Genomic DNA, 17,579 nt, shown 5'->3' with positions numbered 1-17,579 from the left:
AAGGATAACTTAAATTCATCTACAGCATAGAAATCTGATCAAGTACAAATTACAAAGCAGCAAAAAGAATGCTTCATATCATAAGGTATATTTTTTATTCATATCAATAGGCATCTATAGGGTTGAAATCCATTGTGTTATTTTATCACAAAGCGTTTCAACCCTTTAAATACAATTATCTTGAAATAGGAAAGAAGGGATCCTAATAACAATGGGAGAGATTATAACATGCACACTTTTTGTTTGCTCCCATGCCCCAGGCTCAGTGGAAGTTCTTTTCAACCCCCATTGGCTCCCATTCATATTGTATTTACACAGCTCAGGGTCACATTACTATGCATCCTTTTCTTTTCCTCCTCCCATCACCCCCCCCCCCCTTCTCTCTCCCTCTCTGTTTCTCTTCAACGTCTGTTGGTGTTGATCTATATTTCTGTCCGGATCTGTCTCTGTCTTATTTTCTCTTTCTCTTTATGTTTGCTTTTCATCTAGACGTGAAGGCCTTATCAAGTGTGGAGACTGACAAGTATTTGAAAAGAGGGTACTATGCATTAAATGCATTTACAGGACTTCAAAGAGATATCTGAAAAACAAGGTGATCTTGTCTTCATTTAGCCTTCATAGAAAACCACTACTTGACTTCTGAATAGGCACATCCAATCAATTAATTGACTAGTTGCGAGAAGTCCAACTTCAGAAGCACCCAGGTCAATGGGCAGTGATAATGATGGAATTTCTGTGAGGAATATGGCACCTATTGACAATCATACATGAGAGAGTCAGAACCCAAAAAAAAAAACAAAAAAACAAACAAACAAACAAACAAACAAACAACAAAAAATATCTGTTTTTCATATTCTACTGCCCATTCCTTCCTTCACAGAGGCTTTTGTTTTTGTCTTTAAGTACATTGTAGCCAGATGAACAAGTTGACTCTGATTTTCATGAGTCTGTGAGATAACTTATTTAGCCTGCTCAATTAGTAGAAAGGAAAAGAAGAGAATAAACCCAATGGCTCACTACAGCAAGTAACATCTTCATATCTGCGACACTGTAAAAACAAGTAAATTTGGTCCATGTTTAAAAACGTTCAAAACAGCCCTAAAACAAAGTCACTGAGAGTCAAATCAATAATTTCATATTACAGTAAGTTGCCTACCAATTACTTTTCCCAGTTTGAATATAATTGAAAAACAACAAAAAACAAAAAACTTCCTCAACTGCACACTGCAGCTTAAAATCAATAGTTTACTGAATTATTACTTACTTACGCATGACTTAGCAATTCTTTAAACTACCATAAAGAATTTAGCTTCTAAATTTGGGCCATACAAAAATTGGTTTAATTCATGAGAAGTTTGCCTGCCAAACATCATTACTGTTGGAAAGTACACACCAGTTGCACATTCATTCTTTACAATTTGTACAGCTGTACATACAGGCTGTAATATTCAGACAGATCATAAGATTTGAGGCATACAATGTAATAACTGACACCAAATGAACTTGAAAATGAAAAAAGTAAAGAAAAAAGATGCAAATTGTTAATCCCTGTCATTTCTCAAACATTGGCTAAGGAGGAACAGACAAAACTGAAAGCAGCTTTTCTGTACTTTTGTATTAGGGGCAATAAAGCAAAGTGGGTTCAATCACTGAGTGAAAATTGAGGGATTTTATTTTCTCATGCTTTCTCTTCAAATAACAAAGAAATTAATAGATTACGTGCTACATTTAGTAAGATATCACACCACATTACTCTGTTTGTACAAATACAACTATGACTAGATCTTTCAAAAAAAAAAAAAACAGACAGAAAAGCAAATTTCTGTCTTACACAGTTAACTGAGGGTCATTCCTTTCTGAAGTTGGGTGTTGTGCACAAATGACAGATCGATTTTGAAAGGTCTATCAGAAATATTTTTAAAAAGTAAAAAAAATAACTAATTGAAAAAGCATTCACTGGATATGTTTTGCACAGGTATACACAACATGAGAATTTAACTTAAGTTCATGTTACATCTACATCGAGTATTAATTGCAATACACATGTAATATAAACAGTTTCATACCAACCAATGTAAAACAATTAATATTCTCAATGCATATGTTCTCTTTCATTACAAGACAATACATTTGCCAAAAAAAAAAGGAAAAAAAAAAAAAGGTAACCAAAGAACATGAGTGCACTTTTAAGTGCACTTCTTGAGTCTGAGGGTCTACAGCAGATGGATTTTTGTTAGCAGTCATTTTCATCACAATCACACACACACATCTGGCTGTTGTGTAGCTCCCTCTACAGTTTCAATATCTACATTGTATATCTGGCTAATGAAAAACAAACTAAGTACAGCATGTCTGCAACACAAGTGCACACAAATTCATGGACATCTCTTCACACAAATGCACTATTAGACACACACTCACACAAACAAACAAACAAATGGTATATACTCGCTGACACACGTACACACACACACAAATGTATGCATACATTTCAACAACACATAAATGAAATACAGATTGTATTCTTTATCTGGATCTTAACATTGTGAAATATATCGTGATTTTGAATAAAAATTAAATTGCACAGACCTCCTCATGCAGAGAATTGAATAACTAGCTTAACATTTGGTAAAGATAAACAAAACAAAGACAAATGACAACAACAACAACCAAAAAAAAAAAAAACGATGATACTAAAGCTCACTTATCAAACACAGCATAACTTATCACTTTATCTTTATCATCAATGTGAAGACTTAGTATACTAATGACTACAACCCTTGACAAATTCTGAATGTTTATAAAATTGGCCGCTCTTTATAGTAGTATTGGCCTAGTAACAAACACAGCGTAAGAGACAATACATGTGTTTGAGATTATCATAAATCATATATAAAAAGTAAAAAAAAAAAAATAAAAGATTTCATGGAAACAGACATGATATATACAAAGTACGTACATTCATAACAGGAAAAGATCAGTTAGAAAGTCTTGCTGTTGAAATGCCTTCTCTTTACTATTACTATGAACAAGTTGTGTAAATGACAATTGATCTTCAGAGAAATATTGATACATGTAATGGGCAGATATATTACAAAGATTTATTTGTTTTTCTTACTTGGCCACCCCCATTTTGTTGGTCACCTCTTTTTCTCAAACAATCTACTTGCATCACATTTGACATAATGATATAAAGCAGCTAGGTAGGCTTCTCACTGAATCAAAGAAATATAGCAGCAAATACCTGTTCTTTTGTTGTTATTGTTGGATTGAAACTTGTTATTCAAATGTGACTGTCTATCCTGGTATGTACACAACACTGTTTTCCCATTTGCTCTGTAGGTAGAATTTGACCAATAAGACTAAATTGAATATATATCGAACATATAAATTTCTCTCGAAAAGAAGACAAGTCAATTCTTTCTTACATATTTAAGAACAGTCATTATGGTCATCAAAAGTATTCAGAACATAACAAATTCTTGGCAAGTGACGTTATGCCATTTGAATACTAGTATTAAATGACATTTTTTTTTAAAGATTTCTTTGTAAAGGACACTGCTTGCATTCTATGATCATAATGTTTCTATTACGGTATCTGCACTTTATAGTTTCTTTAATTACGTCAATTTCACTAAAACAACTTTTTTCTTAAACCTCCTTAAATGCATCTTAAACATGCATGTGTATCATCGGCAATGAACATTTGGGAATATCTAAAGGAAACATGACAAATCATGATGCTGAAAGGTGAAATGACTGGAGAGAACTTACATGTGGTGGCTGTGCTGACTTGCCACCAGGCCTCTCATTCACTGCTGACGCATTGGCTTGAAGACTGAACTGGAGACCAAGGGAGTTTACCTTGAAGAAAAGGATTACATAAAGAAATATTTAGTATGTGTATGTATACATCAAAAGTCGCTAAACAGTATAAAATACCAACACTCTTCTAATAGTCATTTATTTGGAAACAACAGCAGAATACCCCACCACATTGTTGCACACGTGTGCGCTGGTTGCAATACCATACCAGAAGACCACCGCTCTACACTACCCTACTACCCTTGTTAGCTCACGCATGTGCACGGATACACACATGAGTGCACATTTGGCAAGTGTTGAGGTATTGAGGAGGAAAGCATTTATTTCCTTGTACCAATTCTTGCAGTAGCGGCTGACTGGGGTTTGGGGGTTTTGCTGTTGTTTAATGATGTTGTGTGCATGTGTGTGGGTGGGTGTGCTCGAATGAAGTAAGAATGTCAAAATTGTGATTTAACGCCACTCCAAAAGCAAAACAGACTTCAAATTACAGCAGTGCCAAGTTTTTCAAAGTGGTGGGCCCAGTTTATTGGAACGGGGGGGGGGGGGGGGGGGGACATTTCGCTGCCACTTGTCAACCAAAACCAGCTGACAAGCAAAACAACAACAACAAAGGTCTTCACAGTTTTCACTGGCAATTCTTTACCAACATCAACTGAGAAGCAGCACAGACAAAAATAAATTAATTGAAAATAGTCAGACCCTAGATTTTCGGAAAAAAAAAGTGGGGGCTCACCCAAGAAGAAGTCAGACCCTCTATCTGCTGCAAAAAAAAAGTCCCCCCTCCCCCCTTGCACCTGCCCTGAATTAAATAGGGTGAAAAAGTGAGAGGACAGAGTAGAGAGATGAAGAAGGAGAAAAGAAATGTGTACAACAATTAACAAAAAAAGGATTGGAAAAGGGGGAGGAAATAAATAAAAACATAGAGTACTAAAAAGTAAAACTGGGGGGGGGGGATAAACCAAAAGATCTACAAATTAGAAGATAGACATAAAATGGAAAAAAAAAATAAGGGAAGGAATGAAAAAGAGAAACTTACATTGTAAGGAAAGAGAGGGAAAGATTGATACGTTTGAAAAGAAAGGAGGAGAACACAAAAATAAGAATGAAAAAGAAAAAAAAAGGACAGCATATTTAAAATAGAATGGAAGAGAAAAACTGAAATAAAGGAAATAAAGGAAAGATGAATAAAAAGGAAAGAAAGAGAAGAAAGAAAAGATGAATAAAAAGGAAAGAAAGAGAAGTATACATGTTGAAAAGGAAATAGAGAAAAAGATACATAAGAAGGAAACAGAAGGAAAAGATATAAAAGAAAGGTAGAGGGAGGGAAAGATGAGCAGAAAGAAACAAATAACAGAGTGATTGGCATAAAATAAGAATGAATAGAAAATTGTGAAAAGCTGAAAGGAAAAAAGAACAGATTGATAAGAAGGAAAGGAAAAATTAGCACTACTTGAAAATAAAAGGAAAAGGAAAGAATGAAATATAGAAAGACAAAAAGAAAAAGATAAAAGGGGCTGCACACACACACACATAGACACACCAACATTAAACAACGCAACAACCCTCAAACGCTGTGTAAAACACTATAAAGTTATTGTTCAGACTTGGCTATTGAAAGGGAGAAAACAAGTTTAGCTTTTCAAAGACACTATACAAGAAGCCAATTCAGATCCTCGCTACATTCAGATCATCTACCTCCATGTTCAGATCAAACAACTGACTGTTAAGTTACTGTATAAGCTGTTATTCTCGCGTGCAGATATTTTCGCAAATTAGAAGGTGACAGACATTTTCACGAGATGTTGATTTCGCGAATTGACACCAACGCTATCTTGCATGTATTGTTACTCCAGTGTATGGCAACATTTTCGCGTGTTGTTAAATTCGCGATCCAATTGTGATTCGCGAAATTCGCGAAAATTAAACCCTCGTGAAAATAACAACTTATACAGTATATACGGCATGTGCTGAACATTTATACAACATACGTGTACTGTATCTACCGACTGCTTGTGTGCAGAGCTGCATTTCAAATGATCGATGGACTTATATGTCGGTTATTGAATATGCAAGGTGAGTTAATGCATGTTTAGTGCATCTAGTGCCCCTTTACAGCCCTGTCGACTGTCGCTGCACACAAGTGTGCGTATGGAGAAGCCATGCGAAGCACGGCATCTGGCCTGGTCAGGCTAGTTGAATAACAATTTTCTACTGTAAATTCTAGAATAGTGCAGTGCGGTGGTTTCCTTAAAACATGAAGATTAGGGCCTAACGTTAACACCATTGGTTAAGCCTAACTGTGCTGTGCAATGTTTAGGCCTAATATAGCCTGACCAGACCGCTGTGCACAGCACAGCAGTCTGACATGTACTAGTGTTTAAACGTACATAAACGACCGTCGCTTTTGACGGCAAGACCACAAAAATGTCTTTTATTTTGTTTGATTTTAACAGGTACCACCCACCTATATCGTATGTTGCTGATGGTTGAGTTGAATTTGGTGTTTTGTTGGTATCCAAACCTTATTGTTGAATTTTTCGGAGTAGATTGTGCGATGATTCACAAAATAAACGAACAGCCACGAACGCCCAACCCGAGGTACCGTGTTAGCATTTTACGTATGCCCGTGCGTTTCGTGTGCTACGTAAAGCTTGTCGTCTTCTACCCACAGAACTCTTAAGAGTTCTGTGCTTCTACCATGTATTTCCGCGCGTGCTGCTCTCATGATTTGACGTCACTCCGACTACCTCCGACTACCTACGTTGTAGCATAGGAGAGTGATTGCCATTCAATAACACGCAGAAGATGAGGAGTGAAGCAATACGGACGCTCACAGACCTGATTTTAAGGACGGATTTCGGTAGGTTTTTGACGTAATTAAAAAAAAATACGCATATCGATTATTGGATGATTATCATAGATTACGGGGATTCCTTATATTTCAGTTTTCCATGATTAAAAAAGATATTCATGAAGGAGTCGCACAACCACCACTGAAAAATGACAACGTCTGCGAAGGAGTAGACGTGCAGCCACTGTCGCTTCGCGACAGCGGCTGCGTGTAGTTAGCGGCGTAGGCCTAAAATGGAGATAAAGTTACAATTTCACAACAAAAAAAGGCAGCTGGTTACACAAGAATAATATTAGTTATAAATGCGCCAAGAGGTGCTGTATTGTAGTAGTCTACACCTACTTTACAGTGCAGATTTTCATGATTAGGCTTTATTTTATAATCGTGTGTTTTGTTACAATTTAAATTTACAAACAATCTCCGACTACAACAACCACACACCATTCGTGGCATATGGGACTGTGGTAAAGAGGTGAGAGAGCAAGATGTTGACAAAATCTCGAAAGCGAGCCAATAAAATAATGATACTTCTAACACACCATCTAAAATCTATTACATACATACCTCCTTGTATGCGATGCCCGGTCTCTGTCGTTTCTTGTTATATGCATACATCTTGTCATAACTCAATAATTTTTGCTTAAAAAATTGTAGAAAATAACAGTCATCCTGATCTTCTACACGATCGCAGAGAGAGTCTCGGCACCAAGATACGGCGATTTTCATCCATTTCAATTGTTGTATTTTGACAGGAATATAAGCCAATTGTCAAATAAATTTTTAAGGTTATTAAATAAAATGAATTATATTAATACAATTTAAAAATGATTTTAGAAATATTTTACTACTCATTAATTTTATTCTTACATAAATTAAAAAAAAATAATAATTTCCACATTTGTTCGGCAACACGATCGTCACACATGCAAATCAATTTACGGCACCGGCAATTCGCTCTGATCGTCCCCGAAGTTTCGGCCTGAAACTTTTGCAGGCCTCCGGTGCGATTACGATGCGTGTATGATGCTCCACGGCCACATTTACGCTTTTACTTGTGAAACGGTGTGCTGCTGAGGAGCTGACGCCTTTTCTGCATGCTTGCAGCTGCTTGTTGCTCGAAAGTCTTGGAATCAAGGTTGTTCTAGTTGCAGGTAACATACATAATACAGTGGTCATTCAACTTCAAACAGGGGAGCGAGAGCGGTGTGTCTGTGTGTGGGAGTTTATTAGTGTGGAATTCCTTTGAACTCTCGCTAGCGCAAGAAAACAATGCCAATGGTGTCAATAACCAATAACACCGACAATGAGTGCTCTGACTGATGTGATAGTCTACATGCTGCATGCATGCTGTACAATGGTCTAACTAAACCTACAGTAGTACAGGACTGTAGCATAAAACATGGTTAGACAGAGTTATGTTGATACAGTAGTACTTCAGTAGTCTATTTGGTCTTACAATTGGAAGTGGAATGAGTCTAAAATGTACCGTTTGTACTGTATCACCACACAAATTATTTGCGAGGCATGCACGATGAGAATGAAAAATGAATGTAGAGCTAGAGGATGATTTGAATAGAACTGAAATAAATTCATATCTGATGAAACTGATTTTTAGCAGATGGCATATCATTGTCATTGACATTATCTGATATAGTTTATAGAACAGTCTATTTTCTAGTGTAATCATTTCATACAAAACATACCCATTTGTGTGGTGTTTTAAATACTTGTTATTTTTGTGGGTTTTGCAAGTCGACCAATACGGTATTTACAAAATTTCACAACTTGCAAAAATACCTGGTAAAGCAAGTGGCCCTTGATTCGACATCTTAAGTTGCGGAATCAAAATAGCGTGTATGATCGATACGCTTGCGCTGCAACCATCGTTCGAACGCCTGTGACCATTGTTCGGCACCGGGTGACCCCGTGGTTCGACATTCGCGACGTACAGCCCTGTACGCTCGCTGTACCTATGGGTATGTTGCATGTTTTTAATTTTGTTGAATCCAAACATTATAGGGGAAATCCAGTCCAAATATAAGTTTAACAGTCTGATAAAAAATAGTAAAATCCTATGAGTTCAATGGTAGAAATTTTACCGAAATCAGATGAAAAATAAGGAAGTTATGACATTTTGAAGTTTTGCTAATTTCTGCAATTAATAATTCCTTTACAGTGGATATTAATATGCAAATGAGTGAGCTAACCATGTCATAACCTCACAATTTTCCATTGATCGTGTACCACGGGTACAAAAAAAAAGAAAAAAAAAGATGAGAATTCAATTCAGAATAGTGATCAGTTAGATATATTTGTTGAGCCTCGGGCATAATTGCATTTGAATGAAAAACTGGAAATTTCACAATCTTATATACAAACTATATGGCAAGTTGTGAGGGGATGACGTGCTCACTTTGCCATATGTTCAAGAACTCTTTCCTAAAAAATAGAGTTTAGGTTTATTTTTTACTTGTTCTACAACATGCTGTATGTTTATGTAAGCAGAGTGAACTCTCAAATGTTATTATATGCTAAAGGTGGCCAATATATACATTGTAGATTGTTGACTGTACTTTGATATTTTGTGAGGGCCTACAGCATCCAGTTGTAACATATTGATGTCATTAGATGGCCATGGCACTCATACAAGTTTTGTTTTCTCAATGTTGAATTCAGCCAGGTGATTACATGATGAAAGGACATGCGATCTGATAACAGCTGTCTGAAGCCAAGTGATTGTTGCTTGTAGGTATTCTACATTGATATTGGCTGCTGTTCACTTCAACCAGGTGGCTAAATAAGTTTGAGTGCTGGTTTGATACACTGCACAATCACACAATCAAGATGAGAAATCTTGTTCTGACCCAGCGTCGCTGCATCGCCGGGAAAAAGGAACTTTGTGGTTCGCACTCTCTGAGCATTGACTTTGATACAAGCAAAGTCTATGCAGCCAACAATGAAGGCATTGTGTGCTTGAATCCTGCAACCCAAGAGGTGTGTATTACTCTATGATACTCTTATGATAATGATGATGATGATAATAATTTGTTAGTAATGATGATGATAATGATAGTAGCAGTAATAATGATAATGATAATCATGATAATAGAAAATGATAATAACAACACCAGTAGTAATGATAATGGTGCAAGGATGTAGATGTCAGATGAGAGCGATAGTGACATTCGGTATCATTGGGGGCACGATCAGGGCCTTGAATTATGGTTGACATTGTGACTGGTTGTCATTTGAATTTCTTGTATTAAAAGGCTTAGCTAGGCCTCTGTTTGGGAAAAATCCAGTTGTTTCTGTACTCTTCGTGTTTGCAAATAGCATCCCCCTTGAATGGTGATGATAGTGGCCCTGCCATAATCATTACCCTCGTGTTGCCATGTACCCATTTATACATCTGGGTTGAGAGGAACATGGTGGATAAAATCACCTTGTCCCAGGATGTACGTATTTGTAAGCTTTTGATGGGATTCAAACTCGAGACCTCCGATTAATAGTCAAGAGTCTAAATGAATCCACTGTGCCACAGTGCCTCCACCATGCTGATTGACATTGATGTTGCATACAAGATGATATTGACTAGAGTTATGAATGTTTGGTATTGATCATTGCTCAACTCTTTATGAACAAAGATCAAGCAAAAACAGAGACTTCATATCAATTGCAACTAGCACTGAATTCAGTTACTGCATCAGCCAGAAATGGCTGATTAGCTACAGGTGTTGAAATAATCATCACCAAGTTACATGTAGATGTAGGTTTTGCAAATCATAATTATTTCCAATCGATAAACTATAGATTATGAGTGGAAAATCTTTAAAGCATCAGAAATTTTTGTTTATGGTAAGTTGATATGTAGGAAATGTGTTATCTTATAGCAAATTGCTGTATTGGTCTGTCTGATACCATTTTTATCTCAATTCTAGGTGGAGTGGACAGTAGACTTCAAATCTCATGGCTTTGATTATGTCTCAGATGGACACAGCGTGGTGTCCATCCAGCATCTGCCTGGTCAGCAGGCCGTCTGCATCACTGTTACCAATGGCGATGTTCTGCTGTACAACACAGTCACAGAGGAGGTGAGGTTTCCAAGTTCATCTTTGAAATGATGGCATTTCAATCGAAGAGAGTAATTCTGTAGAGATATAGGGGAGTTGCACGTAGGCCCCCTACAGTTTTTGACAGAATTTATCAGATCAAGGCAGGATTCATATTTAAAGGTACAGTTTACCTTTGGGAGCAGTGATTAAAAAAAAATGTTCGAGATATCACATTTGATGCATATGTATGGGTCAGTTGTGTCACAAAACATCCTCCCATGTAAAATTTTGCAATAAAGCCTAAAATATAAGGAGATATCACTGCTTTTCTCACTAAACCATAACTGTAGACGGTTTAGTCTAGAAACATTTTTACTATAACTATTCTTCACATTTTGTATATTCAACAATACTTCGAACATTAATTATACTGATTCAAAATTTTACATTGGTTGTTTCTATCCCTAACTCACATTTAAAACTATTTTGAAGCACTAAAGCTGTTTTTTTTTTTGTTTCATCTGCAAATGGTAAATTATGCCTTTAAGGTTATATTTCACTTTTTTTTTTTTTTTTTAAAGAAGCCTTTGGGATGGGACAATCTGAGAAGATGTTGTCATCACTCATATCTTTAGTTCTTGGGATATGATTATATCCCATATGCCACCCCCACCCCCTTACCCCCCTCCCCCCCCCCCCCAAACAAAACAAAAAAAAAAAAAAACAAAAAAAAAAAACAAAAACAAAAACAAAAAAAAACAAAAAAAAAACAAAAAAAAACCAAAAAAAAAAAAACCCACAATAACAACAAAGCTTTGTCCAGGTCATTCTTCTTCTTCTTCTTCTGATTAAGTCTGCATCTCTGGAACATGTACTGGAAATAACATTTACTGGAAATTGCACAATTCGATAGCAATAATGTCCAGCTTGTAGCATCGTAGTGTGTGTGTGTGTGTGTGTGTGCTTGCTTGTGTGAATTTCAGTCTGCTATGATTCAACAAATTCCCTCCTATAAATGAGATATTAGTCTCCCATCTCATCATCTCTTTTCACAGCTGGAGTGTGTCGGCAGTGTGGAGAATGGTTTGTGCTGCATGAGCTGGAGTCCAGACCAGGAGCTAGTTGTCATGGCAACAGGTAGATGTTGTTTGACATGGTTTCAAACACACTCAACCATTGCACAGAATATGTAGGTTTTGGGCCCTGAATATCCCAAATTGGCAAGTTTTCATGATTTTTTTTTTTTTTATGTGAAAGGTTACCCCAAAGGGCAAGACGCAAATGTCTCAAATTAGCTCTTTTGTTGTTGTTGTTGTTTTTGTTGTTGTTGACAGTTTCATCTTCTTGTAAACTAGTAGTTGCTTAGGAAAGGGCCCAAATACTGTATAAGATGTTATTTGTGAGGGTTTAATTTTCTCAAATTTCGCGAATCACAGTTGGATCGCCAATTTAACAACACACGAAAATGTCTCCATGCGCCCTGTTAATAGTGCATTAACGTAAGCATCGGCGTCAGTTCGCAAAAAAAACATCTCGCGAAAATGTCTATGGCCTTGTCATTAGCAAAAATATCTGTATGCGAAAATAACAGCGTATACAATACTAAAATTAGGTGGATGTTACCAAAGGAGGTTGCAGCAATCCCAGAATCTCAAAATTGGTGAAATAGTTTGCCTTGGGTGGAGTGCCAAGATGGCATAATGTGCTGTCTCTAGTTGTTTTTTAATGAAACATATTTTGTATCTTTTGTATCTGTTCAGGATAAGTTATGTTAGAATATTCTAATATCTGTATTTTTTTTTAGTGTCTGAAAAAAAAAAATTGTATACCCAAACATTGAGTGTCTTCACTGCATTACGTCAATAGCTGTGTTTGTGTGTATTTGTGTTTAAAATAGAATGAATTACTTTGATTTTCTTTCATCTAGCTGCGAACACTCTGCTGCTGATGACAAAAGACTTTGTGCCTATTCTTGAAACGTCCCTAGAACCACAAGAGTTTGGTGAACGTAAGTTTCTACTCAGTAGGTAGTCTAATTGCCCACTGTAATGTCATGTCATGAAACTTTCATGAATCGGAGCCGACGTCACTGCATGAAACTTTCACAAATTGGCAACTGGCATTCAATGAACTGTGTAAACAAAAACTTTCATTTACATATACTTTCATGAACCTTGGCTCCTGGCAAATTTTCCAAAGTTTCATGCATGCGAAAATTCCTGGCTATACAGTATTTTAAGTTGCATATATTAGAAAAAAAAAAAATCCACACCACCGTCCAAAGTCTGTACAATCCATGAAAGGAAATGTTCACATCATAATAAAGAGAGATCATATCACCCTTATCCACTGATCTGTATAGGAAGTATCTGGATATCTCATTGGCCAATCACTTTGAAGCTACTGTGCCGCCATCTTACCATGCACATCACCATACGCTTGTATACGGAGTTCATGACACCATATGATCTTGGTGTCAGTCTCTGCTGGAAAATGGATGCAAGTTGCCACAGAATGTGCGTGGTAACATAGCGGTGCGGCAGCTTCAATTCTGGCTATTGCCAATACCTACGTGCCGTGCGCAAAGCAGCGTTTTAGATGCATCATGGGAAAGCTCAGGGGACAAACTTGCCCCGGTTTTGGCTGCACGTGCACTGGGGTCATGTTCCATCTTTGCCCAGGGGTATTTTTTGTTGAAGATTTCTTCGCTTTCCATCATGTGTCCAGTACATTGAAGCCATGCAGTAGTGAACCATGACTCTAGTGACCACAAATCTGTACAATTCTGAAATTTTCAGCACTTTTTTTAGTTGAATTCTAAGTGAAGAAACAAGCAGCAACAAAAGAAAAACAGACAAATATTGCATGGAATTGCATGGGGACTAAGACATGTGCAAGACAACGGGAAGTGGCAGTTGCTCTGAGGAGTGCCACAGTGCAACTACTGTGACAGGGCTTTATAGCATGCACAGAAGTTTTCTGCACATTGGCGATACCGAGAATTGTTTACAAGTACAGTGTGAAAGGACCTGTGAGATATCCAGATATTTCCCATAGAGATGAGTGCCCTTATCTGACCGCTTTTCTCTACACCTCTCTATGCAAAACACTCGTTCCTCATCATAGCCACTATTTCAAATCCCTTGTACACACAAATCCATGAGTGATTAGTTTTCTGCATTTATCCTTAATCACTGGAATACTCTCTGAACAAAACAACTTCATGCAAATACACTTGATGTACCATGTATGTAGAAAGCTCTTTAAAAAAAATCACCTGTTTCATTGAATGCCTTGGAAATTTTGTTTCTACTCATGCCATGTATCTTTATTTCTCATTACTGTGCGATTTATGGTGCAGTATGTAGGTATGAATGTTGTGCTACTGTGCTATTTATTGTAACTGGTAATAAAAAGGTGCAATGTAAATGCTATTATTTTGTTGTGTATCAACAAACAGGCTAAACACCAGATAGTGATTAGGACTTTGATTTCACATGTACCAAGGGACTGGGAATTCTGCATTTGGAGATGTCTGCTGGGTACAATGGAAATGTGGTCTTATTCTGATTCACAATATTTTTGTCATAGGACAAAAATAGCCAAGAAAAGAGAGAGAGAACCACACTGCATTATCAATCATTTGAGTAGTCAGTTTGTTGCAATCCAACTAGTAACAGACCACTGTGCATTTATTCCCATCTTCTGTTTACTATTGAATAACACAAAATTATTTCAGGAACTATAGGGTACAGAAAGGGCTGTTAAAGATTCAACTGTTATATTTACAATTAATTTATTGAAAAGGCTCTCAACAAGCTATTTCTGAATTATAATACTTGTAAATATCTATAGAAAAGGAAATGATCCATCTTTATTTTCTTGCATTAATATAGACGCTTTTCATGGTATCTATTCAGGAAATTTTGAATGAAATGAAGATTACATTGGCATACTCCATAGTATCTTCAAGTCAGTTTACACATTCTAGCTGTCTTGAAATAATTCTATCCCTCTAGACCTCTTTTTTTTCTTTTCCAGTATTAGATATTAAATAACAAACACGTGCTATTTCAGGTTTTCAAAACATAGGATGCAGACAGCACTCCACTTTCTTTTACAAACATACAGTGAACCTCTGCTATAATTTCTCATGATGTGTTGTATTAACAGTCTCAAAAAGGCAAGATTACATAAACATTACATGATGTAGCTGTAGGATTTAGACTTTGAATAGAAACAGATTTTTGCCTTACCATACTCTACCCTATCAGTGAAGAGGAAAGTGACTGAGAAAACATATGTGACCTGCTACAACAAAAGGATCCTAAAGTCGCTGACGGCTGAGCCGAGAAAATCGAGTTTGAAGTCACATCATCAAAATTGGTCAAAACGATCTTTTTTTCTGTTTTTGGCATAATTTCGTAGCCTAATGTTTTGTCTATCATCTGCCGAAATTTCGAAGCTAAATAATCAAAGGAAAGGCAAGAAATCAGCGTTTTTCTGGACCATGATTTTCTGACTTTCAACGTAACAGAAACGTGTCCGAGGATTTGGATTAAGCGCTGCAGCTAGACTCCGCCCCTAGCAACGAGGAAGTGATCTTATTGGTCAGTGTGTTGCATCCTAGTTATTGATTGGTCGTGCATAGACCGCTGGCGCTAAGCTTGAATGCACATTGCGGAGGTCGCTAGGAGCATACCTTCTATTGTCAAGCGGTGAAAACTGTCTCGCCTCCCCTTGATCATGGTAGCGTCGGAAGGAAAAATTTGAAGGCGTTTTTCTCAAAACTCTGATTTCCTCAACCACTTGACATGTGCTGATGAAATCATCGATATCTCTGCAACCAAGTATTTTTATGAGTTGTGTTATATATGAAATTAAAGTGGAAAAGTAAGGGAATTATGTCATGTCATTTTCAAAAAAATGTCCTCCCCTGACTATGGGATCCTTTTGTTGTAGCGGGTCACATATGTATGAAGTTACAGTATGTACCTGCAAATCATCTTTATCAGTGACATAAAACACAATGTATTTCTAGTCAAGGATCAATGATGGCACAACAGAGAATAGTATATGTACATAAGTGTTGTGATATTTACAGTCTGGATCTTGAAACAGACAAATGTATGACATACAACTTGTGTATATATACAAGTTGTATTTCATGCAATTATCTGCAGTTTTAAACTTGAATATGAAATATTCCATCATTCATTTTCTGAAATAGAATTGTTTTCATCTGTATTTTATGCTGAGAAATCAAAGCTTGAAATGTAATGTGATACAATGTAGCTCCACTGAAGATCTTATTTCTGTGATTTTTTTCAAGATCAGGTACATTTTGTACATAATTGTACTTCAGCTACAATTCCACTCCATCTAAAGTAAATGGAATGTGCAAAATCTGGTGAAAAACAGAATAGTTGTAGATTCATTAACAAGACTTACCTATTAAGAGACAATTATAGGATCTTTAAGTTTCATGTGATTTCACAAAACAGTCATAACAGTCACCACCATGGGCAGTACGTATATAGTTGATGATTATATTACATCACATGTTTATGTGCATATTTAAATATTACCAAGGTTTTCTCAGTAGCGACAAGTAGATATTTTTCACATGCATTTATGTCATGTGCTGTCAATTTCAGTGCATCTCAAAGTTGTGATCTCATTCCAAACAGAAACACCAATCACTGTGGGATGGGGCAAGAAGGAAACCCAGTTTCATGGATCGGAGGGCAAGCAGGCAGCCATGCGGCAGGCAGAAAATGCCAAGCCTGCCCTCGCTTGGGATGATCGCAAGATACGCATCAGTTGGCGGGGAGATGGAGAGTGCTTTGTAGTCGGCTCGATTAACTCAGTGACAGGTATGTCTTTCTGCAGTCCTCCTCAAATTCATATACAGTAGGGCCTCAAGTATCCAGCCCCGTCGAGGCCGGCTTGCTTCATGGTAATCGATTTGGCCGGATAAAAGAGAAGGGTATGCTCAAATATAGCACTTTCTAGTATATCATGTTTGGGTTATACACGTGTATTACCAATTCACTAATATTATGATTATCTGCATGGCATTGTCATGTTTCGTACTGTAGAAACTGATCCATGGAAATAAAACGAAATGTTTCTTCATGTATTCTTTGTTTGACTGGTATGGAGCGACAATGAGATCAAGATTGTGACTTGTCGAATACTGCTGCTGCATTGTACTGTAACCACTGCTGTGCACGATCAGTGCCATTTACAAGCGCAGCACCAGTCTCTGAAATCGTCTCATGAAGTGACTTAAATGCTGCAGTACACTGCAATGATTGGCATATGTCCCGTCGTGTATTCGCACGATAATGGTTGAACATGTCTCTGCTTTGAGTGAGATTTAGCACTGAAAAGACATGAAAACATAAAAAAAAAAATATATATATATCAGCCAGTCAACATCCGGTTAACAGAGAATCTGGATAATTGATGGTCGGATAGTCGAGGTCCTACTGTAGAAGGCAGATATTCATCACTGGGTATATTCATCAGAAAACATGTTTTTGTAGGACAGGCCAACAGACCTGACCCTATAAAGTATCTGGGTTTATCTTCTAATGATAGTAAATTATTTTCAAAGCATTTTGCATGATATTGGCTTTTATCTGCATTGGGCAGTGCCACAGTCCCATTGAAGGCAAAAGGAAACATTATATGTGACCTTGCACCACAAAACAAACTAAAAGTCGCCAGACATAGATTTTTTAGTTAAGAGCATATTCTGAAAGAGCAGACTTCAAGCTTTAAAATGATGTTTAACTCAAATCAAATGGACTCTCCTAACCTATCTAAATATTGGAAAGAAAGCA

General features: G+C 36.9%; 2 protein-coding genes across 2 annotated transcripts in view; one reads left to right on the top strand and one right to left on the bottom strand.

The window, feature by feature from the left end:
* Nucleotides 1-7,370, bottom strand: part of LOC140231108 (leucine-rich repeat-containing protein 49-like) — a 44,829-nt gene extending 37,459 nt beyond the window's left edge. The window contains exons 1-2 of the mRNA XM_072311259.1: nt 7,241-7,370; nt 3,775-3,864 (exon numbers count right to left, since the gene is read on the bottom strand). Coding sequence (XP_072167360.1) covers nt 3,775-3,864; nt 7,241-7,291 — 141 coding nt within the window. The 5' untranslated portion in view covers nt 7,292-7,370. The remainder of the gene's footprint in view (nt 1-3,774; nt 3,865-7,240) is intronic.
* Nucleotides 7,371-9,359: 1,989 nt separating this feature from the next.
* Nucleotides 9,360-17,579, top strand: part of LOC140230992 (putative elongator complex protein 1) — a 56,464-nt gene continuing 48,244 nt past the window's right edge. The window contains exons 1-5 of the mRNA XM_072311140.1: nt 9,360-9,670; nt 10,615-10,767; nt 11,784-11,865; nt 12,656-12,736; nt 16,419-16,604. Of these exons, the coding sequence (XP_072167241.1) occupies nt 9,521-9,670; nt 10,615-10,767; nt 11,784-11,865; nt 12,656-12,736; nt 16,419-16,604 (652 nt within the window). The 5' untranslated portion in view covers nt 9,360-9,520. The remainder of the gene's footprint in view (nt 9,671-10,614; nt 10,768-11,783; nt 11,866-12,655; nt 12,737-16,418; nt 16,605-17,579) is intronic.

The sequence above is a fragment of the Diadema setosum genome, chromosome 7, assembly GCF_964275005.1.
Source record: "Diadema setosum chromosome 7, eeDiaSeto1, whole genome shotgun sequence".
Classification (NCBI taxonomy): Eukaryota; Metazoa; Echinodermata; class Echinoidea; order Diadematoida; family Diadematidae; genus Diadema; species Diadema setosum.
This window is presented reverse-complemented; position numbering and strand designations above follow the sequence as displayed.